Here is a 20,139-nt window from a genome sequence, read left to right as displayed (position 1 = left end):
CTGACGCAGGTAGTGCATTAACTTTTTTTAGCCAATAATGCGGCGAAACTCAAAATTTTAGCAATTTTAAAATTTTCAACATTAGGAGAATCTTCACAGTGTGATTCAATACGTTTATGCGGTACGTGGAAATAAATTCAATGTGGGTGGAAGAACGGCATGAGAGGCAAAACGACTTTTTGAGCAAATTACGTTCCAAGTTCTTAGTTCTTGCTGTTGTTACAGGAAGGGTACCTTTCTTCGGAAATAATCCCACATCTCACAGGAAAAGTAATGAATGGTTATGAAATTTCCCGTTGGAATACGCGGGCATACCATGCGCGAAGTAGTCCTTTGGAAAAACGGCATACTTTTTTCTTTGGGTTTTCGCAATGTATTTTTTCAATAAGAATAATCTAATTTCAGACAGAAGCATAGGAAAATTGTCTTTATTGCGAAGGAGACGTACAATTCATGAGATAAGACCAGAAGTAATTACGCTTTACATGACAGTTTGTTTAGTTACATGTTTTAGGATTGGTTGTGTATCCATAACGCAACCACGAAAGCATACAGACGATATCACTTACGGCTGTCTTGCCTAACTCTAGCCTAACATGAAAATGCAAAACACCCTTTTTATGTAATCGAAATAAAATCGGTCTATTTTCAATCTGCTAAGCTATTTCTAAGAGTCTTTCAGGCGATTAGTGGCAATTTAAAAAAGAGCGGAGTTTTTTTTTCAATAAAATTTTCCGGCCAGACGCTCCTGAGCCCGTTTTCTCAAAACTTCATTTTTGCTTTTATGGCTCTCCTCGCTATCACGGCAGTTGTGGTCTTTTGGGAAGCCATAAAATCATGAAAATTGGAAACCGCTCTTTCATTCTGCCGTGATAGCGAAGAGAGCAGTAAGTGCAAAAATAGATTTTTGAGAAAACGGGCTGAGAAGCGTCTGACGGGAAAATTTCATTGAAAGAAGCCATTTTTGCACTCACTGTTCTCTTCGCTAGCACGGCAGCAAAAAAGAGCGGTTTCCAATCTTCATGATTTAATGGATTCCCAGTAGACCACTACACTGCCGTGATGGCGAAAAGAGCATTAAGTGCAAAAAAATTAAGTTTTGAGAAAACGGGTTCAGAAGTGTCTGACCGAAAAATTTTATTGGAAGAAGCTATTTTTGCACTCACTGCTCTCCTCGCTATCACGGTAGTTGTGGTCTTTTGGGAATCCATAAAATCACGAAGATTGGTCACCGCTCTTTCATTCTGCCGTGTTAGCGGAGAGAGCAGTAAGCGCAAAAAAGAGTTTTGAGAAATCTGACAGGAAACTTTTAACGAAAGAAGCCATTTTTGCACTCACTGCTGCCTTCGCTATCACGGCAGAGCCTGTGAGTCAGATGGTCAGATCAATGGTGGCCGCAAGTTATCGTCGACGACGTGGTTCGAGTCATCGCCACACTTGCCATCGATGCCTCACTACCATCTTCTCTCTTGACCCTCCCCACCACATCCTCGAGCAGGTCTTGGAGTTCCTTAGTCTCCCCGGAGTTGAGAGCCACTTTTCGCTTTTTACCCGGTATTGGCTTTCCGTCCTCCCCAAAAGTCTGAATCTCAACCTCTAGCTTCGTGTTCTTGATTACTTCGTTGGAGGGCAGTCTCCTTGCCCCCGACCCTGTCTGGGAGGAAGAGCTTGAACCGGAACTCCAACTCCGCTTGATCTCCTCGGTTTTCTCCATCATTCCCTGCAGCTTTTCGTACGTTATGAACTCGATTTCTTCGACGAATGTTGTTTTCTTTTTCTTTTCTTTCACGATTTGCTTCTCCAGGTACTTCCGCGACCGCTTCTTCATCCCGAAGAAGTTGTAGAAACTGTACCATGTTGATGCCTGGAATGGAGAATAAAGAATTTGCCGACACAAATTGGATTGTTTTATCTAAGAGTGCTTAATGAGCTGAGTTCGCAGCATTTTTCATAATTTTTTTATGATTCGAGAAATCGGAGAAAAATAAATTTAAAAGTGAGTAAATGTGCCGCCTCATGCCGTCATCTGGCGGCATTTTTCATTTTAACACACGTATTTTCGCAGATTTGGTTATTTTGTCATATTTTCTCCAATAATGAACCACTAGGCAAAGTACGAATTTCAGCATTCTGATACATGTTTCTTAACCAAAATTTCACTTAGAACACGATACCCACAACGAAAATTACCGAAATCAACTCCTTCTGAAGATATTTAATGATTCTTGATGCGTAAATGCAAACCACCCGCTCATGAAAACTCAATGCTCTGCGTGATTCACATCGTGCACTAAACGTTATCATGACAGTTTCTTGCGATATAAAAATCTGGCAACCTCAGTCTTGACGCTTTGGCTCAGCTATAGCAAATTGCTTATAGTTTGAACAACACATGGTGGGAAATGAACATTGCTCGATTGAGAGGCTTGCTGAAACTGTTGTAGTCCGCGATTGGACTCACGTAGAGCCTTGAGTTTCTTGTGAGCGGGCAGTTCAAAATCCGCGTAACCAATGTAAAATAAACAAGCGGGAAAGTTCTAATACGTGGGTATTAGAGAAGCGCTCAGCGGTGAGCGCAATTTTAATGAGTCCCAGATTTAATTTACTACCTATTAACTGAGTATGTTAAAATTTGCAATAATTAAAACATCTAAAATTGTGCTTCCTCCCCCCCCCCCCCCGAAAAAAATCCAAGATCCATAAGAAAAATAATGATCCATTACTTAAGTACCGAAATATTAATACATAAAAAATCCTCGATTTCTCATAAAAACAGAGAAAACTATTACGGCTCCAAAAAAATAACTTTTCTAGATCATTTGAAGAAAATGTATCAAAGATGAACGTATCACTTAACGAGGCCAAATTAATTGTTTTAATGATGCCCTAATTGGACACGTAAAAAATATTATAGGTAAATAAATGAACGAAATATAAATATTAATAGGTAAATGATGAGACAATAAACGAAATCAATCAACTGCAACTGATTGTGAGTACTGAAGGTAACTTTTCGCGAATCGAAGGCACCATGTGTCCGCTAGGTTGCAGCACACTACGCTAAAACCTTCTAATGACTCATGATCAGACACAACCTTTCCTATGTTTATTGTTTATGCTCTATGATACTCTGTCTTCGTGATAACAGGATTTCATACAATACAATAATCTAATACGTAATTACGTAAATAGAGAAAGAGAATTCTTGCAATACCAGAATTATAACCAGGGTAAACGGAAATTACATTCATTTTTTCCTCCTCATATTATGTTGAGCCTTAGTGAAAAATCTTTCCCACTTTCCTTCCGCAGTTTTCCTTCTGACAGCAAATTGTTAATCATGTTCTCCTGAAATCCTTGCTTTCATTTAGTAGATTCGGAATTTCTCATAAATTTTAGGAATTTAAATGCGTTTACAGAAATTTCTGGCCAACCAAAGGCAGAAGTTGCCTCTACGCCTTAATTTATAAAGGTAACTTACGTTCTGTGTAATTAATAAACCATGCTGGCCCAAATATCTGAAACCCTCTACTGTGATAACATTCGAATCAGTCACTGTTACAGGGACAGTAATATCTTCAATGTAATCTATAGGGATATTGTAGGTATAGGTATATCGTAACAAGTCAACAGTGAAACTAGCAGACCATGTATCTCGTTTGCGGTGCTTAAAAATCTCCGCTCCCATTTTATTCTTTTGACAGAGAACAAATCATTTTTCCTCCTTGGTTTTCACAGAGTTTTCTTTGCACAGAGAAGAAAAATTGCAGAAGTTTTTATAAATTGATGTTGGTTGGTTTTCCGTGTAAAGAAGAAAGTATGAAAGGAAGTCTACAACGTCGCAAACCGAGATACGGGGTCTGGTAATTCCACCGTCCAACTGTATTTTACAGAAATTACATTGTGAGTATGGAGCTGATCACTAGAATTACTATGCATAGATATGTACCTAGGATAAGGGTGGTTGCAACAGTATTTGTCATGAATGGTCCATGACACCTGCAGAAAAGATCGGTGGTTCCTGAGTGATGATAAGAGGACTCGTAGGTTTCGTTGAAACGCATGATTCTCATATGTATCTGTAGAGGTATAGAGTTTTGGCCTGCTGAGGAGTTGAGTAAATTAGGAGCCATTGCTCATAAGCTGACAAAGTTAGGAGGAAACACGATGAAACTGTAGAACTTTTGATACTTTGAGAATGTAAACAAAGACTCAACCTCAAAAATCTTTCACAATAATATTGTGTACTCAATTTCCAAAAACTCTATGGTTCATGAATTTTTTAATCAAAGGTAAGTAAAAGTTCTCCAACTGGATGAGAGATGGCCGTAGTGATCATTCGACGAAATTCTCTCTGCCATTTTACCTATTCATGGAATCAAGTAAATGTAGGTCCCCGTTTATTAGACGATGCGACGCATGAAAAAATGCCAGGCGAAAGCAGTATCTTTTGTTATTGTAAGTCATAAAATCAGGTTGTAGGTAAGAAAACTTCCTCACACATGGAGGTGATGTAACTTTCAACCTCATCTCCTACATAGTCTGGTGGAACACTTATTATCGTCTTACGGTAAGTAATGGAGAAACCTTGTTTTATCGTCTCAAAGCGAGTCCTTAAGGAAGGTTATTTACCCTCTTTACTGAAAAGTAGACAACAGGCCAGTTGAAATTTTGCTCTCATTGAGCGTTCAAATGTCTGTGTTAGGTCTGCGGAGATAACACATAAGGTGTCTTGCAATGAATCTGACGGAACCAAATTCACCAGAGAGTGAATGAGTAAATGAGTCATGAAACCTAGAATTTTTAGTACAAATAAGAGGCTAACACATACCTTTGTTATGGAGCAATGTGAGAGGTAGAATGTAGCGGTTTCAGAGTAGAGTGTTATAAGGAAGATTTATGAAACTGTCGGTGCCGCAAAAAATCTTAGACTTTGAAAGTACACAATTTTCTGCTACTTCAGATATCTCAGATTTTTTGACACCTAGTTAAACTCAATAATTAGAAGTTGTGAACTGACAGGGATGTGATGACGACATCGCTTTGAGAATAACAGATATTCTATGATCAAGGATACACTCGAGCGGTCCTTTTCATAATTTGCAGCGATGAGGTGGTGACAATTACGAAGGTACAAATCCCTGCGCTTGAGCTGCGCAAAATGCTCCAGTCGTTTATCTATGCTATTCAGCATAAAAATGCAAACCGTGTTGTAATTGGTGCTTGAGAACAACTGTGGTACACTAGTATAATGAAGCATTTTGCATGTATCGCAAATGGCAGATCTCCTACCTGACATACTTTAATTAACCCAAAAACACTAAAACAGTCTCTGAGGTAGCATGATAATTGGTCAAATAATTTCACAGCATTATACTTCAGAAACTTTCACAAACTTCACGAGGTGGGCAGAACGAGTCTGAAGACAAGACACGACATACTTTGAATAATTCCAAAATATTATGCTTCAAATTTCAGACAATTTCACAATCTTAAATTTCACAACACAATCTTAAACGAGGCGGATGGATTATGGAATTAATTATGGATGGAGGGAGATGGACGAAATATGAAAACACAAAGGAGTAAGCGAGACGCGAGAAGCAAATACGGGAGAGTAGTGTCATCTGATCTGAATCTGAATCGCGGCTATGTACCTACAGAAAATGAACATTGATCTTATTAAGCCAGAAGAGGGCCAAAGACGCCAAAACTCATGAACCAATTAGAGAAGGGCAAAAGGATGGCAATACTCTCCAGTACCTAGGTCAAAGACACATAACCTAGATGTAGGCGAATTCTACTAAGGTCTCCGAATAAGGTTATCACCGGTGGAAAAGTTTTCGGAAAACAGAACGCGAATCTTGAACTTTCAGAAGTAATTATAGGATAACTATAAACCGCATAGCAAAGAGAGTTTTAGGACTGTTATTTATTTCTTACGCTAATTTGCATTTAATCGTATTCACAGAGGCATAATGAGGTAATCAAAAAAAAAAAAAGTAAAAATGGCGTTTCGTGCATCGATGAGTTGGTGCGCCATTTGATCGCTTGAGCGCCCTACTATACTAGAGCTCTAGTGGCAAATCGAAATCAAAAAGCGCCGCCTATCGGCTGAGCGCTTAAAAGGTAATTATCTTCGTTAGGGGTTGGTCTCAGTAATTTTCGTTGCGCGAATCGTGTTCTACGTGAACTTCTGATTACGAAACATGTATCAGAATGCTTGAATTCGTGCCTTGTCTAGTGGTCCATTGTTCTACTTAGAAACCAAGGATACCCTCGTGCTCAGTTTTCCTAGTAGTACCATTTTATAGGTGAAATTCACAAAATTTAAGACACCTAAAAATTCTCTATTTGCAAGCGAATGTGTTAATGCTTCTTCTGAGAGTGCTTGAAAAATAGTCAAATCGCAAACACATTCAAAACTAGAATCGTCACTGCTTGACGCAGGACGCTCAGGAATTGAATCATACCGTTCTACCCCATCTTTTCTTGATGTATGTCTTGAGCTGGCGAGAAACCATGCACTGGCATTTGATGATGTATCTCTTCGCTACAGAAGCCGGTTGATAGACGCCGTTGCCGTCTTTGAAGAACCCATGTTTCAGCTTGCACCTGTTAGCGCACAGGTCCTTCGAAAGCAAGAGTATCCCTTTGTAATACTTATATTTCCACGCGACTGAATATCCCAAAACAAAGAAGGAGAAAAAGAAAGCATTCAATTAATGTCTTTGATCGACGTATTTCTACAAAATTGAACTATGTGCATTATGACGTGAGCCCCTTTATGCATATATTCTTACGGCTCTCGATGCTCTTGTCTTGCACACAGTTCCGTTTGGCAGAAATACGTTCACTTCAAGAAAGAAGATGAGTCTTGGAGTGCGATAGAAAATTCGCTATCATGATTTTTGCGTTTACCATCAATTCCAGACTGGAAACGGATGATCATCTTTCGCACTCTGTAAGTCCGAGAACTAAAAAGCGCGTTAAGCAGGAAGGAATCAAGCAACATCAGCCATTGCCGAATTTAATTGGGCAATTTCAGAGATTTAATGTTTTACATGAAATTGGTTAGGCGGATTTTTGTACAAATTTTAGTGAATTTCCTGCAAAGTACGAAGCAAGTTCCCTAAAATTTTCAAAGGAGTCCGCATAAACGTTCCCTAGTAAAATATTAAATATCCTAGTTAAATTTGTCATTAGCCGGCGTGGCTTGGTTCCTTGTTGCTGAGCGAGGTCCAATTGGCGTGGGCTCTATATTAAGCGTAAGAAGTCCATCTTGGCGGAGTGTTAAAACCTCGTTACAGCCTCTAACATTTAATTCAGTCTTGAGTAGTTTGGACATGTTCCTCAGTTTAGTCCGACTGACTGTGAGCCAAATCCGTGCCCGCCTCCAATTCGTCGCTCCTCTGGCTTAACGGCGTACCTCAATTTCCATGAGAGTCTTGCTTTACGTATAAATCCGTGCTTTCCGGGGCTCATGTGAGAATTAAAATACGCTCTTACGCACTGGAAGAAAAAACATATTGGACCTAGAGTCCAGACTCTTTAAAACATCGACAAGAAAAAAATACTCTTGATTTAATCAGATTTAAGCTTAAATCAAGAACTAAGCCTCTTAATTTGAGCGGATTTCCTTTTTTAAGCTTAAATCTGATTGAATCAAGAGTCCTTATTCTTGTCAATGTTTTCAAGAGTCTGGACTCTAGATTCAATATGTTTTTTTTTCCAGTGCGCCAGAGGAGCGACGAATTTTGTATTTTTGTTTATTTACTGTGTTAACAGTTTCGAACGATGCTAATCCAAAATTTTACTCACAAATTGTACCCAGTTGGGAAATCAGCACCAGCAGACCGACGGATAACACAACCGTCCGCGCTGTTCGCATTTTGTGACTAACATTTCATGACCGTAAATTCATCAGATCTTATTTCATGGCTTGTGCATTTCACTCCTGCAAATGTGCGCTAATGCATAAATCTGCCATTATGTATAAAATGCACTTTTCCTGATTCATTTGTAGAAAAAAGGCGCTTTTTGCAAATACTGCTGACGTAAAATGCTTAGTGTTACTTACTTTCTTTTACGTGTACTATCGTGCCAAGCTATTAAAGTGCAGCAGTTTATCATTAAAAGGTGGTACATACACACGAACCGCAGCCACAAAAAGGGTGGTTAAAGTTGAAACACACACATATCTCGATGACGACGTTTTACGGGTTTGAAATCTCTCCTTCATCTATTTTTCAACGAAGTTAATGCACGTTATCTGTTTAACTTTTTACGGAATATGCGGTAACCAGCAACCGCTGGCAATTCGCAGTCCGTTGGTGATGAATAGAAAATTGTTAGAATTTAGAAAGAAAGAAAGAAACAATACAGAAAGCACTGACTATTATGCTGGAAATTCAAGAAGACTTCGTCTACTTCTTGAATCCGAGTTGCCAGCTAGCATACTCACGAAAAAAGAAATCTGCAGAATTAGTTAGGTTTGATTCGGATCGGCAACTAAACTAACTGCATGGCAAAGCGTAGAGTATCACGGGTAACCGAAGGCGCTCTATGTCGAGGTCGTGGTCCTGAAAATCTTTACCGATGAAACCCTTATCTTGCCGATGCAAATCATTGCAATCTGATGAGGCAGCATGCATACTGATTGCTAATTTCTGGCGATTGTTTATCGCCTATGACGTATGTATGAGGAGAAATAAGTTTAAATTCCTATAAATTTCCTACCTAGAAAAGTTTTCCTTTGAAGAAAAGAAATCTAGTTTTCAACTTTTACCGTCAGTAGTCGGCAATGACAGTGGCGATTCTGTAAGTTGACAACGCTTTTTTTTCTCCATTTAAATGTATGTTAAATAATCGATTCTCGGTGAGGCAGCCTGTCTCACCTAGAATCGATATATTTAATGGATTTAAATGAGTATTAACAGTGTTTCCAACTCGCTGTTGCCTCTGGTTAATGGTATTAGCAGAAGATTCTGTCTCTAGGACCTCGTCCTTTCGACGGTATTAATTAGTATTCGTATTTGAATTTTCACGTATTTGTAAATTTTCATGTATTTGTAAATTTTACAAGGTAACTGTGGGGTTTTTTCTCCTGCCGTAAGTCACAAAGTTTTGCTCGCACCTAAAATTTCTACAGTGAAAATTTAATGGTTCTCTAGTAGGAAAATTAAATTCACCTAACAAAAGACAAAAATGACGTCAACGCCCCAAACAACTTCGTGTGTTCCAAAGAAATTTTTTTCTCTTTTCTTTTTTATCTTTTTGATGGCAGCTCATTAATTTGATGTGGTTTCTTTTTCTGTTCTAGGTACGTTGCTCCAGACTGCCATTCATTTTTGCTGCTTTATTTTATCAGTGAGTCATTGTCCTCACAGGATATCTTTTCACTTTTGTAGAAATGTTTGATTACGAGAGAAGAGTAATATTTGCATATATATTCACATACTTTTCCGAGAGAACGGTTGTCAAATTATATTCTTAATTAGGTCAATTTTTTTCTGATGGGTAGAATCATATTTACAATTTCGTATGCTTCTGCTTCAATATGAAGCCAGGATCTATTCATTTTGTTCAATTTGCATCGCGGGGACAAAAAAGTAAAAGAAAAAACGATTTTAACTGTAAGGAATTCTCGTCAACTTTTTCCCTTAGTCTGGTCGCCCAACTCTCCATAATGGAGAATTTGCAGGTGTCTGAAATGTGATGAATTTCGTGTTTCAGTGGAAACTATTGAGTGAGCTGAACACGAGGATACTCTCAGTTCATAAATCGAACGATTATCGGGAGATATGACAAAATAATCTAATCTGCTAAAATACATGTGTTTAAACGAGAAGTTGAGCAAAACTTGGCAACAGGGTCATTACGACGTCGCCTATAATAACAATCATGCGTCATAAACCCACCAAAAAAAGGCTGACTGTTTCGCTCTTGGGACAAGCGTCGGACGACTAGCCGCGCGACGCGTGTCCCGGGAATATGGGACAAGATTGAGGTGCAAGGTCGCGCGGTGACCAATGCGACGGGTATGGCATCGCGCAGTCCGCTTCCTGGATCGTAAATTTTTCGGTCAGCGCCGGGCACCGCTGGTAAACGACCGTAATTAAACGCCCTCGGCGACTGGCGGAACAATTGAGGAACGAACATTTTCAGACAAATTTGGCAATGCTGGCACGAGCTGCTGTGCTCCGGACCATTTGCACTTGTTCCATCGATTGCGACGCGTGTGACTAGGTGCAAGTTTTACGATCGTAGTTAAGTCTGAACGCCGAGAAATTTTTAGGAAATTGAGACTCCCAGAAGTCCAGGAGCTGCACTGACGTTTTGTAGTTTCTATCATTGCGTAAATGAGAATTTACATTACATGTATCTGGAATTTTGACTGAAAATTTTGGACGACGCATTAAGACATGAGCCCTGAGACCCATTAGAATATATGCATAACATGGCTCACGTTATGATACGCATAGTTCCGTTTGGCAGAAATACGTCCGATTAGGACGTGGAAGGATCTTATTGGTGGAGGCGGGTGGTTGCGATGGACAAAAGAGGTAGTCAATAAATTAACTAACGGCAACTCGCTAGAGACCCTCTGAAACTCTTCACCTCTCTTAATTTAAAAATCTAAATTTTCGTTTATACTCCTATATATTTTCAAAATTACCTGTAAAGACGTTAATAGCCTGAGTCGCTGAATGTCTTAAAATTATAATAACTAACTAACTACTATACTTAGTCCATCATTTTCTCACTAAGTCTATCGGAACCACCCATTTCAGCCAATAGGATCGCCCCATACTCCCTTTATCTTCTTTGTCTATCGATTTGTCTATCAGTTTCAACAATCAGCCCGCTGGGCACAATGAAGGACTTACCCGGCGGACAGCACCATAAATCACCTACCGTGGGCCCATTGCAAACTTCAAGTAGAGCAAAAGGAAGAGTTATTTTTCGTAGGGAATGGCTCACAGATAACGACAAGCGCATCGGGAAAGTCTGTAATACACTCCTAACGTCACAATTTTCGTGAGAACTATTCGTTTTTTAAGCCTACCGCTTCAAAAATGATACTCCGGCACAAATAAGGTGAACTTCTCCAATCAAGAGTAGTTTCATTCAGCCCTTCTATCTAACCATTGCGCACCAGGCTGCTACGAAATATTCAACATGACAAACGCCAACCTGCTAAAACACACGTGACGATACGGGACTTCATCGTCCAGCGTGTTTATACAGGGTGTCCCAAAAGTCCGTACCCCCCCTCGTAACTTTTGAACGGTTAGAGATAGAAAAACGAAACTTTGAGAACGTTTCTATCTTAAAGGGGTCCATCTTCTAGGGGGGTCAACATTTTTGTCCCCCCCTCAGGGGGGGCCAGGGGGCCCCCAACTTTTTTTTTTCGAATGGTAACCCCTATCTTGTGATACATCATTAAAAAGAGCATAAAAAACTAAGAATTTTGGCGCAAACCGCAAATCAATATCTCAATTTTTGACCGAGTTATGATAGGTCAAAGGTCAAATTTGACCTATTTTCAAAAATTCATATCTCCGGTTCAAATTATCGTAAAGAAAAAAATAAAACGGGAAAATTTACCAAATTGTAAGGACTTTCAAGTAAAAATCACAGAAATTACTTCAAACTAATTTTAAGGGGGGTTTCGGACCTCCAAATACGTCATTTTAAAGGTCGAGGGTCAGCGTATTTACATTTTCCTGGCGTTGATAAAGACCATGGTGCTTCCTCACGATTTGCGCGCGTCCTTTCTGTTTTTCTTAGCGGGGTAACGAAATCTTGGAAATTCAAGGAAACTTGAGTCAGTAAATTTTATCCACGTTTGAAAGTTAGAAAATGCTGTCAGTCAATGAACTCAATTAGTGCTCCATTGCAACTCAATTAGAGCAACGAGTTGTGACGAAATTATTTCCTGGCAAAAAGGGATACTAGAGTGCCTATCGTAAGCCCCTGTTTACTCTTTTTTACCCTTTTTTTCACCCCTTTTTCACCCTTTTTCGCTCATTTTTTCAGCCGCACATTTTTTTGTAAACCATGATAGAAGGATTTTTTACCGTTACTTTTATTCAATCAACAAAACCATATATAATCAGAGCCCTCATTGCAAGCAATTTCAACGCACAGCAATTAAAGCATTTTTTCCCCCTTTTTGCCTTTCAAGGTCTCTTCTCTACACAGTTTTTTCCATTATTTCATTTGCGTCAAAGCGCACCTTTTTCTGTCTCAACCTACTGTTTTCAAGCTGAGAGGAGAGATGTATTTGGAGCACTGAAAAAAAAAAAAAAAAATTCTTGAGATATTATTTTGTCGACAAGAGAGGACTCTTTAAGTCATAATAACATCTCAAGATTTTTCAGAGAGGGTGAAACCGATGGGAACATTACAGATCGCTCGTATTTCATTGTCTTTGAGTCGTTATCAACGCTGTGCATTGCAGTGGGAAGCATCATTTAAGGGCTCCGTTCTTGTGATATGAAGAAAAATACGGTGTGTCTTGCGCAACTAACCCATTGATGGAAGTTGAAAAAAATCCCAAGTACATAAATTCGATAAAGTTTGTCTTTTTCCATTCGAAATTTCCATCGACTGAAGAGCTAGTTCCTTTAAGCAGTTCCGCGGTGGCGGTGCGCGTTGTGGCGTGGAACGGTGCTCGTTCAGGCGACTATTACAGCCTTGAACCCAGGAAAACAATGGTCGAGGTGAGGCATATGCCTAATCAATGCAGAATGCCATTGCCCGACGGCCGGAAAGGCAGAAACTAGATCAGAGAATTCGTCGAATCCATCCGAGGGCATTTCCACTCATTAAATCACCTGCACTCCTATTTTTTTCTTTTTTTCTTGAAATGATCAGAAATCGCATTGCAGGCCTCGATACACGATCAAATTCCCGAACCAATCACCATCAAAGTGTCGGGAGTCATCAGTCTCAAACTCATTAATTTGCTTAATTTTAAAATGAAAACTTGGCAGAAATATTCTCCATGGCAGGAAATGACGAATGGTGGCACTCCATTCTGATCTTACTTTGAACAAAATAGTGCGGCCCGTCAAAATTTGATGGTAGATGGTGACCATCAGTCATCGGCATGTGTACTTCGATCGGAATTGGTTCGGAATTTGATCGTCTGTCCAGGGCTTTTGGGTCCTATTCATCGATTGAGCACAGGGGAGAATTTTATGAGCGCCGCCGCCCGCGGCGCACTATGGTCCATAATTCAAGAATAGGAAGAAATAAGTCGGATAATGACTGAAGGATCACGAAAGTTTCGTAACTGATGTTTTTTTGAGTTGCCAGTTTCGAATTTGATGTCAAATTGCTTACATTTTAACAATCTGACCTATTAATTGTGGGCAAGTTTATGGCACGCTACGCGGCGTGCTGCGTGCCGCCGCTATCAGCTCGAAACGATCACTGACGCCTGCAAACCTAAAGGGATACTTAAAGCATTTCGCTCTGCGCGCTGACGCCTACAAACCTAAAGGGATACTTCAAGCATTGCGCAATGCGCACTGACTGAATCGTCTATCCAGGGCTTTCCATTAAGCGATTTTCACGCTTCCACGATCTAGTTTTTCCGTTAGGACCGCGCTTAGTAGAAAGGAACCAAGTCACATCAGCTATACTGCCAATTTTCGTCGCCTGCCTGACGTTGGGGCGTAACTACAATCAGCAATGAACCCTGTTGTCCATACAATTGAATGACTTTTCGGGCTCATCTCAATGTGTGCCCTATGTCAGCCGGTCGACGATTTAACTGGGCAATTCAATGTTTTACAAGAGAACGTTTGCGCAGATTCCTTTGAAAATGTGAAGGAAAATGTATCGTTCTATGCAGAAAATTCACCGAAATTTGCGCAAAAATCCGCACTACCATTTTCATGTAAAAAAATTGTTAGCTGATGTGGCTTGGTTCCTTTTTCCTGCTTTACGCGCGCGGTGTTTATAATACCCTTTTCGTAGTCCTCTCATTTTTCGGCAGAACCACACGCGACTCATCGCCACACAAAAGTTTCTGTTCCTCTACCCATTGTAACTGATATCCTCATTCACAGAGGCCGTGTCGTGACACCATTAATTTTTAGTGTTTTTTTTTTTAATATTTTAGAAGTTTCTGTTTGAAAATCTCAAATCTTTGAATTTTGGTGAAAATGCGCTTGAAATTCCTGGAATGTTACATCATCTGTTGTTTCGTTTGCCACAGCTCGGAGGGTTGGTTTTTTTTCTCTGCTACGGAAACTTCCAAAATGTCAAACAGTGTTGCCATCGCGTCATTCTTTTTCTCTTACATTCATTTTCTCACATCCAGATGGCAGAAAACACAAACGCTAGAAAAGGAACTTTTCATTTTCAAAGCATTCTCTGGAGCATTCAAACTGTTTTGTATGTCCTCGATAACATTATTTAACCGTTTTTTCGAAAGTCGTCGGAGAACGTCGAAACTCATTAATTTTACTCACTTAACCCCTTGAAATTCCATTATTTTGGTTTTAAAAAGCTGTCGATAACACGAATTTAAATGATAGACACTGTCAGATGCAATGTGTAGGTTTCCTGTGTGTAAGATGAAATGTGTATGCTTTCTGTGTATAATCTTGGCAGTTTTCATACTCTTCTCTCGTTTTGCACACTTTGAAACTGTAACTGATCGGTCGATCTGCAACAGTGCCTTCAATTTATTTTGTATGCAATTAGCGCTCCGTTACGTTTAAATAGTTGCTTCCGCCCCTGGAATGTCAATGTTGATACTATTCAGACATCGCAACCTTATTGCAATGTTTGGATTTTTCTCCGACGATCATTTTCTGCCTCTATAGTTCGTCACCTTCCAGCCAAAGTATCACAAGCGCCATGCGACGCTTCAAAATTTCCGCCGCCATTTTATTTTATTACAGAGAAATTGTTGGTTGAATCTGTTTGAAAATTTCACTGAATTTTATCGGCATCGCAAAGAAAATTCAGTGAAATTTTCGGACAGCTTCCTTGAACAATTTCTCTGTAAAAAAATAAAACGGCGGCGGAATTTTTGAAACGTCGCATGGCGCTTGTGATACTTTGCCCGGAAGGTGACGAGTTATGTTACACCACTCGATCACTTCAAAAGCCACACTTGACTAGCATAGCGCATTATTGCGTCATCGGACTTTCAGACTCAGTATCGCATGGTCATACCTCCCACATCAGCCGCAATGATAAGTGCGTTGGCATCGTTAAAAGCTCTTATCACTCATTGAAGTTTCTTTTTAATCTACAGATTTTATGTGCGCCTTCACGATAACTTTACAATCAGTGACCCTTGTCGTCCCCCGATTGGGGGCGGGCGGGCGGGGATTGCAGTGCTGACAGCGATACGTCATTTAGGTCACTGCCACCAAGAACTATGTCTCTGTTATCAGTGGCGTTCATTGCAAGGTGTAAGGTTCGCTGTACTCGTCGTTCAGTTTGTTTTTTGTTTACAATTTTAGTGTGTTAAGCTTTATCATCAATCGAATAGATTTTTTACATAAGGGCTTAAGTTCATCGGAATGTTTTGAAATTGTCACGCACAGTAGGACAATATTTTGTAATTACGAACTCTTATTTCTAGCTCATCCGTAAACGATAGCAACTATCTGCGTGGGGGAATAAACGGTGCGTATGTTGTTTCGAAAATGAGTCCGGAATAGTGTTCCTCATTGCAAGATTTAGTTATATGTAGGTTTGTAAGAATGAATTCCCGATAAAATCTTACCTATCTAAGATCATACTTAAAACCGCCGTGTCCCGAACGAAGGAACGTAACTAAATTTCAACGCTGCTGAATTTCATTTCGCAAATTGTTCTTTTCGGGAAAACTGTTGCTAATTTTTATCTGAAAATTTCATCGGTGTTTTTTCCGAGCACACGAAAAAATCAGCAAGACTTTGCGTGATTATATTTTTTTTACAAAATTGACTTTTTTTAGTCGATTTTGCAACCTAGGAAGGGAGTCTGGGGAACAGAAAATTGGCTCGTCCGTGGAAAAAAATAGTCCGTTCGCAACAAAAATGTCCCATCGAAATAAACTGTTCCTTTCTGTGTAATTTTAGTCAAGTTCACGGTGATAACACATCTTAAACCTTATTTTCTGTCATTTTGAATAACTTTTTTGCAACTGTATCCATTCCTTGGTTCGATCTTAACTAAGCAAAGATGGTTGAACCGATCAGAATTATATCTTTCCCAGGCCATACTCTCACCACAACGGCACTCAGATCGAACTACGTCGGATTTCAGTAACCAATAGATTACGGCCGACCAAATTAGAACCATTTTTTTAGTCGTATTAATGACGGTTTACATCATGAGATCGTATCTGCGTGTACCTAACCTGAGATAAAAACTACACACGTGCGCACTGCATCTTGCCCGGAAAATATTCGATCGAGTATTACGTGGCTTCGGTACTGGATGAAGCGTTTAATTGCATAGCAAGTTCTTTTTAATGACATGAAGTTTTTCCATTGATATACCTCGGTTCGGATGAACGCAAACCAACCGTTACCTGGAACCGTTGTGGAAATGAGAGGTGAAAAAGTCACCAACAAAGTTACAACATTCTAAATAACATTTTTAACTGGTAGTATTCGTCAAACAGTCAGACGTCCAGGCTGAAGTTTTTTGCTGAATCTCGTCGCTAGGAATACCACAGGAAGGATCCTCTATACCGGCTTAGTCAGTGGCAATTTTGCAATTGGCAATGTGTTTATTCTCCATTCAAATGTATGTTAAACAATCGATTTTAAATGAGACAGCCTGTCTTACCCAGAATCGATTTATTCAATGGATTGAAATGGAGTATTTCCAGCGTTGCCGACATGCTTGAATCGCCAGTGCGGCGCAGACAAAGGATGACGACGAAAACCTGAAATGAATTTGGCAATTGAAAATCTGGGTCATAGTTGCAGCATTTAAGGTGATTACCTTATCAAAGAATTACACAACACTGGGAAAAAAGTTGCTTGGATCTAGAGTCCAGACTCTTAAGAACATTGACAAGAAAAAATACTCTTGATCCAATCGGAGTTTTCCTTCAATCGAAGAGCCAAGCCTCTTGATTTAAGGGTATTACCATTTGACTCAAGGAAAAACCCGATTGGATCAAGAGTATTTTTCCTTGTCAATGTGTTTAAGAGTCTGCACTCTGGAGCCAAGCGACTTTTTTCTCCAGTGAAATCGATCCGGCTGAGTTGTAAAAGTAAGTCCGACGTAAAATGTGTAATCGAATTTTAAATGGTGGGTGATCGTGAAAGCAGCAGATGACACATGCGCTTCACCTTTCCATGTTGTTGCCTAATATTTGAAAACAACGGTAAAATAATCGTCGCACGATTTGTATACTTGAACGTCCGGTTTCCGAATTCTGGTGTATTTTTCGTCCTCTTGGCAAGTAGTTAAAAATTGGACTTTAACTCAGGAAAAAAACCAAAAATTATCGAGCACAAAAAATAATTGGAGCTTTGCGCTTCTACGGAAAACACGCATCTTTTTTTAGAGGGGGGCAAGAGTTTTTTTTTTAAAATTTTTTTCTGGGGGACGCATGCTAAAACAGGTATTCGAGTAGGAGCGTTGAGATATTTTTGGCTTCAATTTTGATCGAAAGTAGAGAACAGTTGAGCGTATGCCGGAAGGCATAATGTGAAACACAGGTAAAAGGAAATCGAGGATTTTCTTGTAAAGTGGTTCCTTTTGATTTGATTCATTTGTGTTCTTCTCTCTACAGCATAAATACGCTCAATTGTATAAGTTTTTAATGGTATTGATAGCAGGATGAATTGTGTTTTGCCTTCACTAGTTTTTCACGGTGAATTCGTCTACTGCCCTAATATTTCTAACTTTTGCGGCATTAGTTTTATTCCGCAGTATATAATTTTGTATTGCGGCTTTCTCAGTCAATTTGGTTTTTTACACCTTATGCTATAGTTTTTGATGTTTCGTAACCTACAAAAATAGTTCGCTCTGTAACAGTAGGAGGCGATTTTTCTTCAGACTCCACATACAAAGAATTCCAATGAAGAGAGAAGCTAATAGAGTTGATACAGGGTGGCAAGTTTTTGCATAGTCTGGGAATTCAGCCCGATATTAAAATTTTAGGAAAGATATGTCCAGAAACTTTAAATTTTCATTTTCAGTTTAAATATTGCATTTTTTCAGTTTCAAGATACTTTTTGCTTAAAATTTGTCGTGGAAATATTAATTTTTAAAAGAAATTATGCCCAAAAAACATTGAGAAGTCAGAGAATTTTACACACAAAATCTCTTGAAAGTCAGGAGAAAGTTAAGACATTTTGGAATCTTAGGAAAATTTTGTCCCTGTACTAGAAAACGCCGAAGGAACAGCGCTGTAGGAATTGTCTCCATCCGTTAGGAAACCCACCAACTGCTCATTCAATTCACTTACTTCTCGATGTTACTGCAAAACGGTGTAATACTTGAGAAGTGAGCAAACACGCGTATTGCTCAGCAGCTAAATGAAGGCGCGCTGAAGTTGCAAATCCAGTGTAGGAATCGCACGGTTTATACTCGGCAACGGGCGCAACGGCCGCGGCACTCAAGTCAAACAGACTAGACGTGAGGTAGCGTTGTGCAGTGTAGCGCCAATTGCCCAGCGCACGAGTTGAAGGCGCTATCGTAGAGCTTTAGAATTCAGTTCTGACGAGGAAAGCTCCGATTCTGATGCGCTGACAATCACAAGGAACCCCATAATTCTTTTTTTCTGAGGTGCTCCTCCCGGAAAATTTTGAGATATTATATTTTATGGTATTTTTTGAAGGAAGTAATAACACTGTTATTATCTCTGTATAGAAAAGTCTTCACGTGGGAAATACGAATCGTTTATCCACCGCAACTTATAACTTTAAGGTAACACGCTGCGTGGTTACGCTGCCGCGCCGTAAGAACTTTCAGGTGTTGCCTGATTTCCTTCAATAAAACGTTCATTTTAAAGGTAAGTTACGAATATGTTTCCTTGAAATTTTTAGGAACTGCAGGTGACATCGCGAACGGAATTGAACTACATTTTGCGATTAGGAACTATAAATTCCGGCCCGGTTTAAAAACAACGTATGTGCCATTATAGTTTCCCTATGCTTATAAGTGTTTTTTCAGATGAGCCAGAATTTATAGTTCCAAATTGCAAAATGCAGTCCAGTCAGCTGAAAAATCAGAAGAAAAACATTCTTACGTTTGGCAGAAAATTCGTGTTTTATCAAAGGAATTGGCAACGCCTGAAGGTTCTTACGGCGTTTTTCCCTAGCACGGTTGTGCTGGGCCAAGCTCAGGACCTCACGGTCAAGTGAACGTGTGACGAAGCATCGATGGATACGATGGGAATCGGACAGTGGTGCTTTGCGATATATCGATTCATCTCTCATTTAAACCTGCGGAAAAGGATCGATAAACAGGGTGTCCGCAGCGAACACCTTAATAATCGATCCTTTACCATAGATTTAAATGAGGATGTATCGATAATTCGCGCCTCGCCACTGCAATCGGACGGAGTCGATGATCGGAAGCGGAGGTGGTAAATTGGTAATCGTCAAATTAACGGCGGGAAGACCGCGCGGAATGCAATGGTTGGGTGTCACGCGGAATGCGTCGCCCACCAATAACCAACCACTCGGGGCTCCCACAATTCATTCTAACACCTCGCGCCTGCTCGCGACTAGAGCGGATTCCCCGCCATTGTTGCCGGATAGTGCTGAAAAGCCAGCAATTTTCTCCATTTAAACCCATGTAAAATATCTATATTTGATTATAAAACATGGCAACCCTGTTCCCCGCTCATTACCATCCGCCGATGGCCGAGCTTAAAACCAGCTCATCGGATTTCCAGCTGAGCATCCTCGAGGTTGCGTATCCGTCAAGAACCTGGAAAACCGGGAAATACCGGTATTCATCCGGGAAAATCAGGTGATTTATCAAGGAATGGAGCTCCCACACGCATACTCCTCAGGATTTTTCTTTTAAGTCAATTTTTTTTATACATTTTGCGAGAATCACGATGGAAAAAATAAGCAGAAATTTTAAACCGCGTGGAACGGGATACGTAAATTGTGCGTTTAAGACTGAATTTCTGACTTTTTCGGCGTT

General features: G+C 39.8%; 2 protein-coding genes across 3 annotated transcripts in view; one reads left to right on the top strand and one right to left on the bottom strand.

Annotated features, from left to right (window-relative positions):
- Positions 1 to 20,139, top strand: part of Pino (protein pinocchio) — a 329,206-nt gene that overhangs the window by 147,004 nt on the left and 162,063 nt on the right. The window lies entirely within an intron of this gene.
- On the bottom strand, positions 400 to 7,980 carry LOC109029829 (uncharacterized). The gene is made up of 3 exons (XM_019040481.2): positions 7,822 to 7,980; positions 6,474 to 6,679; positions 400 to 1,864 (listed from the first exon to the last, which is right to left on the bottom strand). Exons 1-3 carry the CDS (start codon positions 7,889 to 7,891, stop codon positions 1,385 to 1,387), a joined length of 756 nt encoding a protein of 251 aa, XP_018896026.2. The 5' UTR covers positions 7,892 to 7,980; the 3' UTR covers positions 400 to 1,384.

Source organism: Bemisia tabaci, chromosome 10, assembly GCF_918797505.1.
Source record: "Bemisia tabaci chromosome 10, PGI_BMITA_v3".
NCBI lineage: Eukaryota > Metazoa > Arthropoda > Insecta > Hemiptera > Aleyrodidae > Bemisia > Bemisia tabaci.
The sequence above is the reverse complement of the archived record's forward strand: the minus strand, read 5'-3'. Positions and strand labels throughout refer to the sequence as shown.

Bases quoted from the DNA above. Each gene is read 5' to 3' on its own strand.
- LOC109029829 (XM_019040481.2), bottom strand. From the start codon at position 7,891: ATGCGAACAGCGCGGACGGTTGTGTTATCCGTCGGTCTGCTGGTGCTG. The intron at 6,680-7,821 runs GTGAGTAAAATT...TGGGATATTCAG, and splicing joins TTCCCAACTGGGTACAATTT to TCGCGTGGAAATATAAGTAT. The intron at 1,865-6,473 runs GTATGATTCAAT...TCTCCATTCCAG, and splicing joins AGAAAAGATGGGGTAGAACG to GCATCAACATGGTACAGTTT.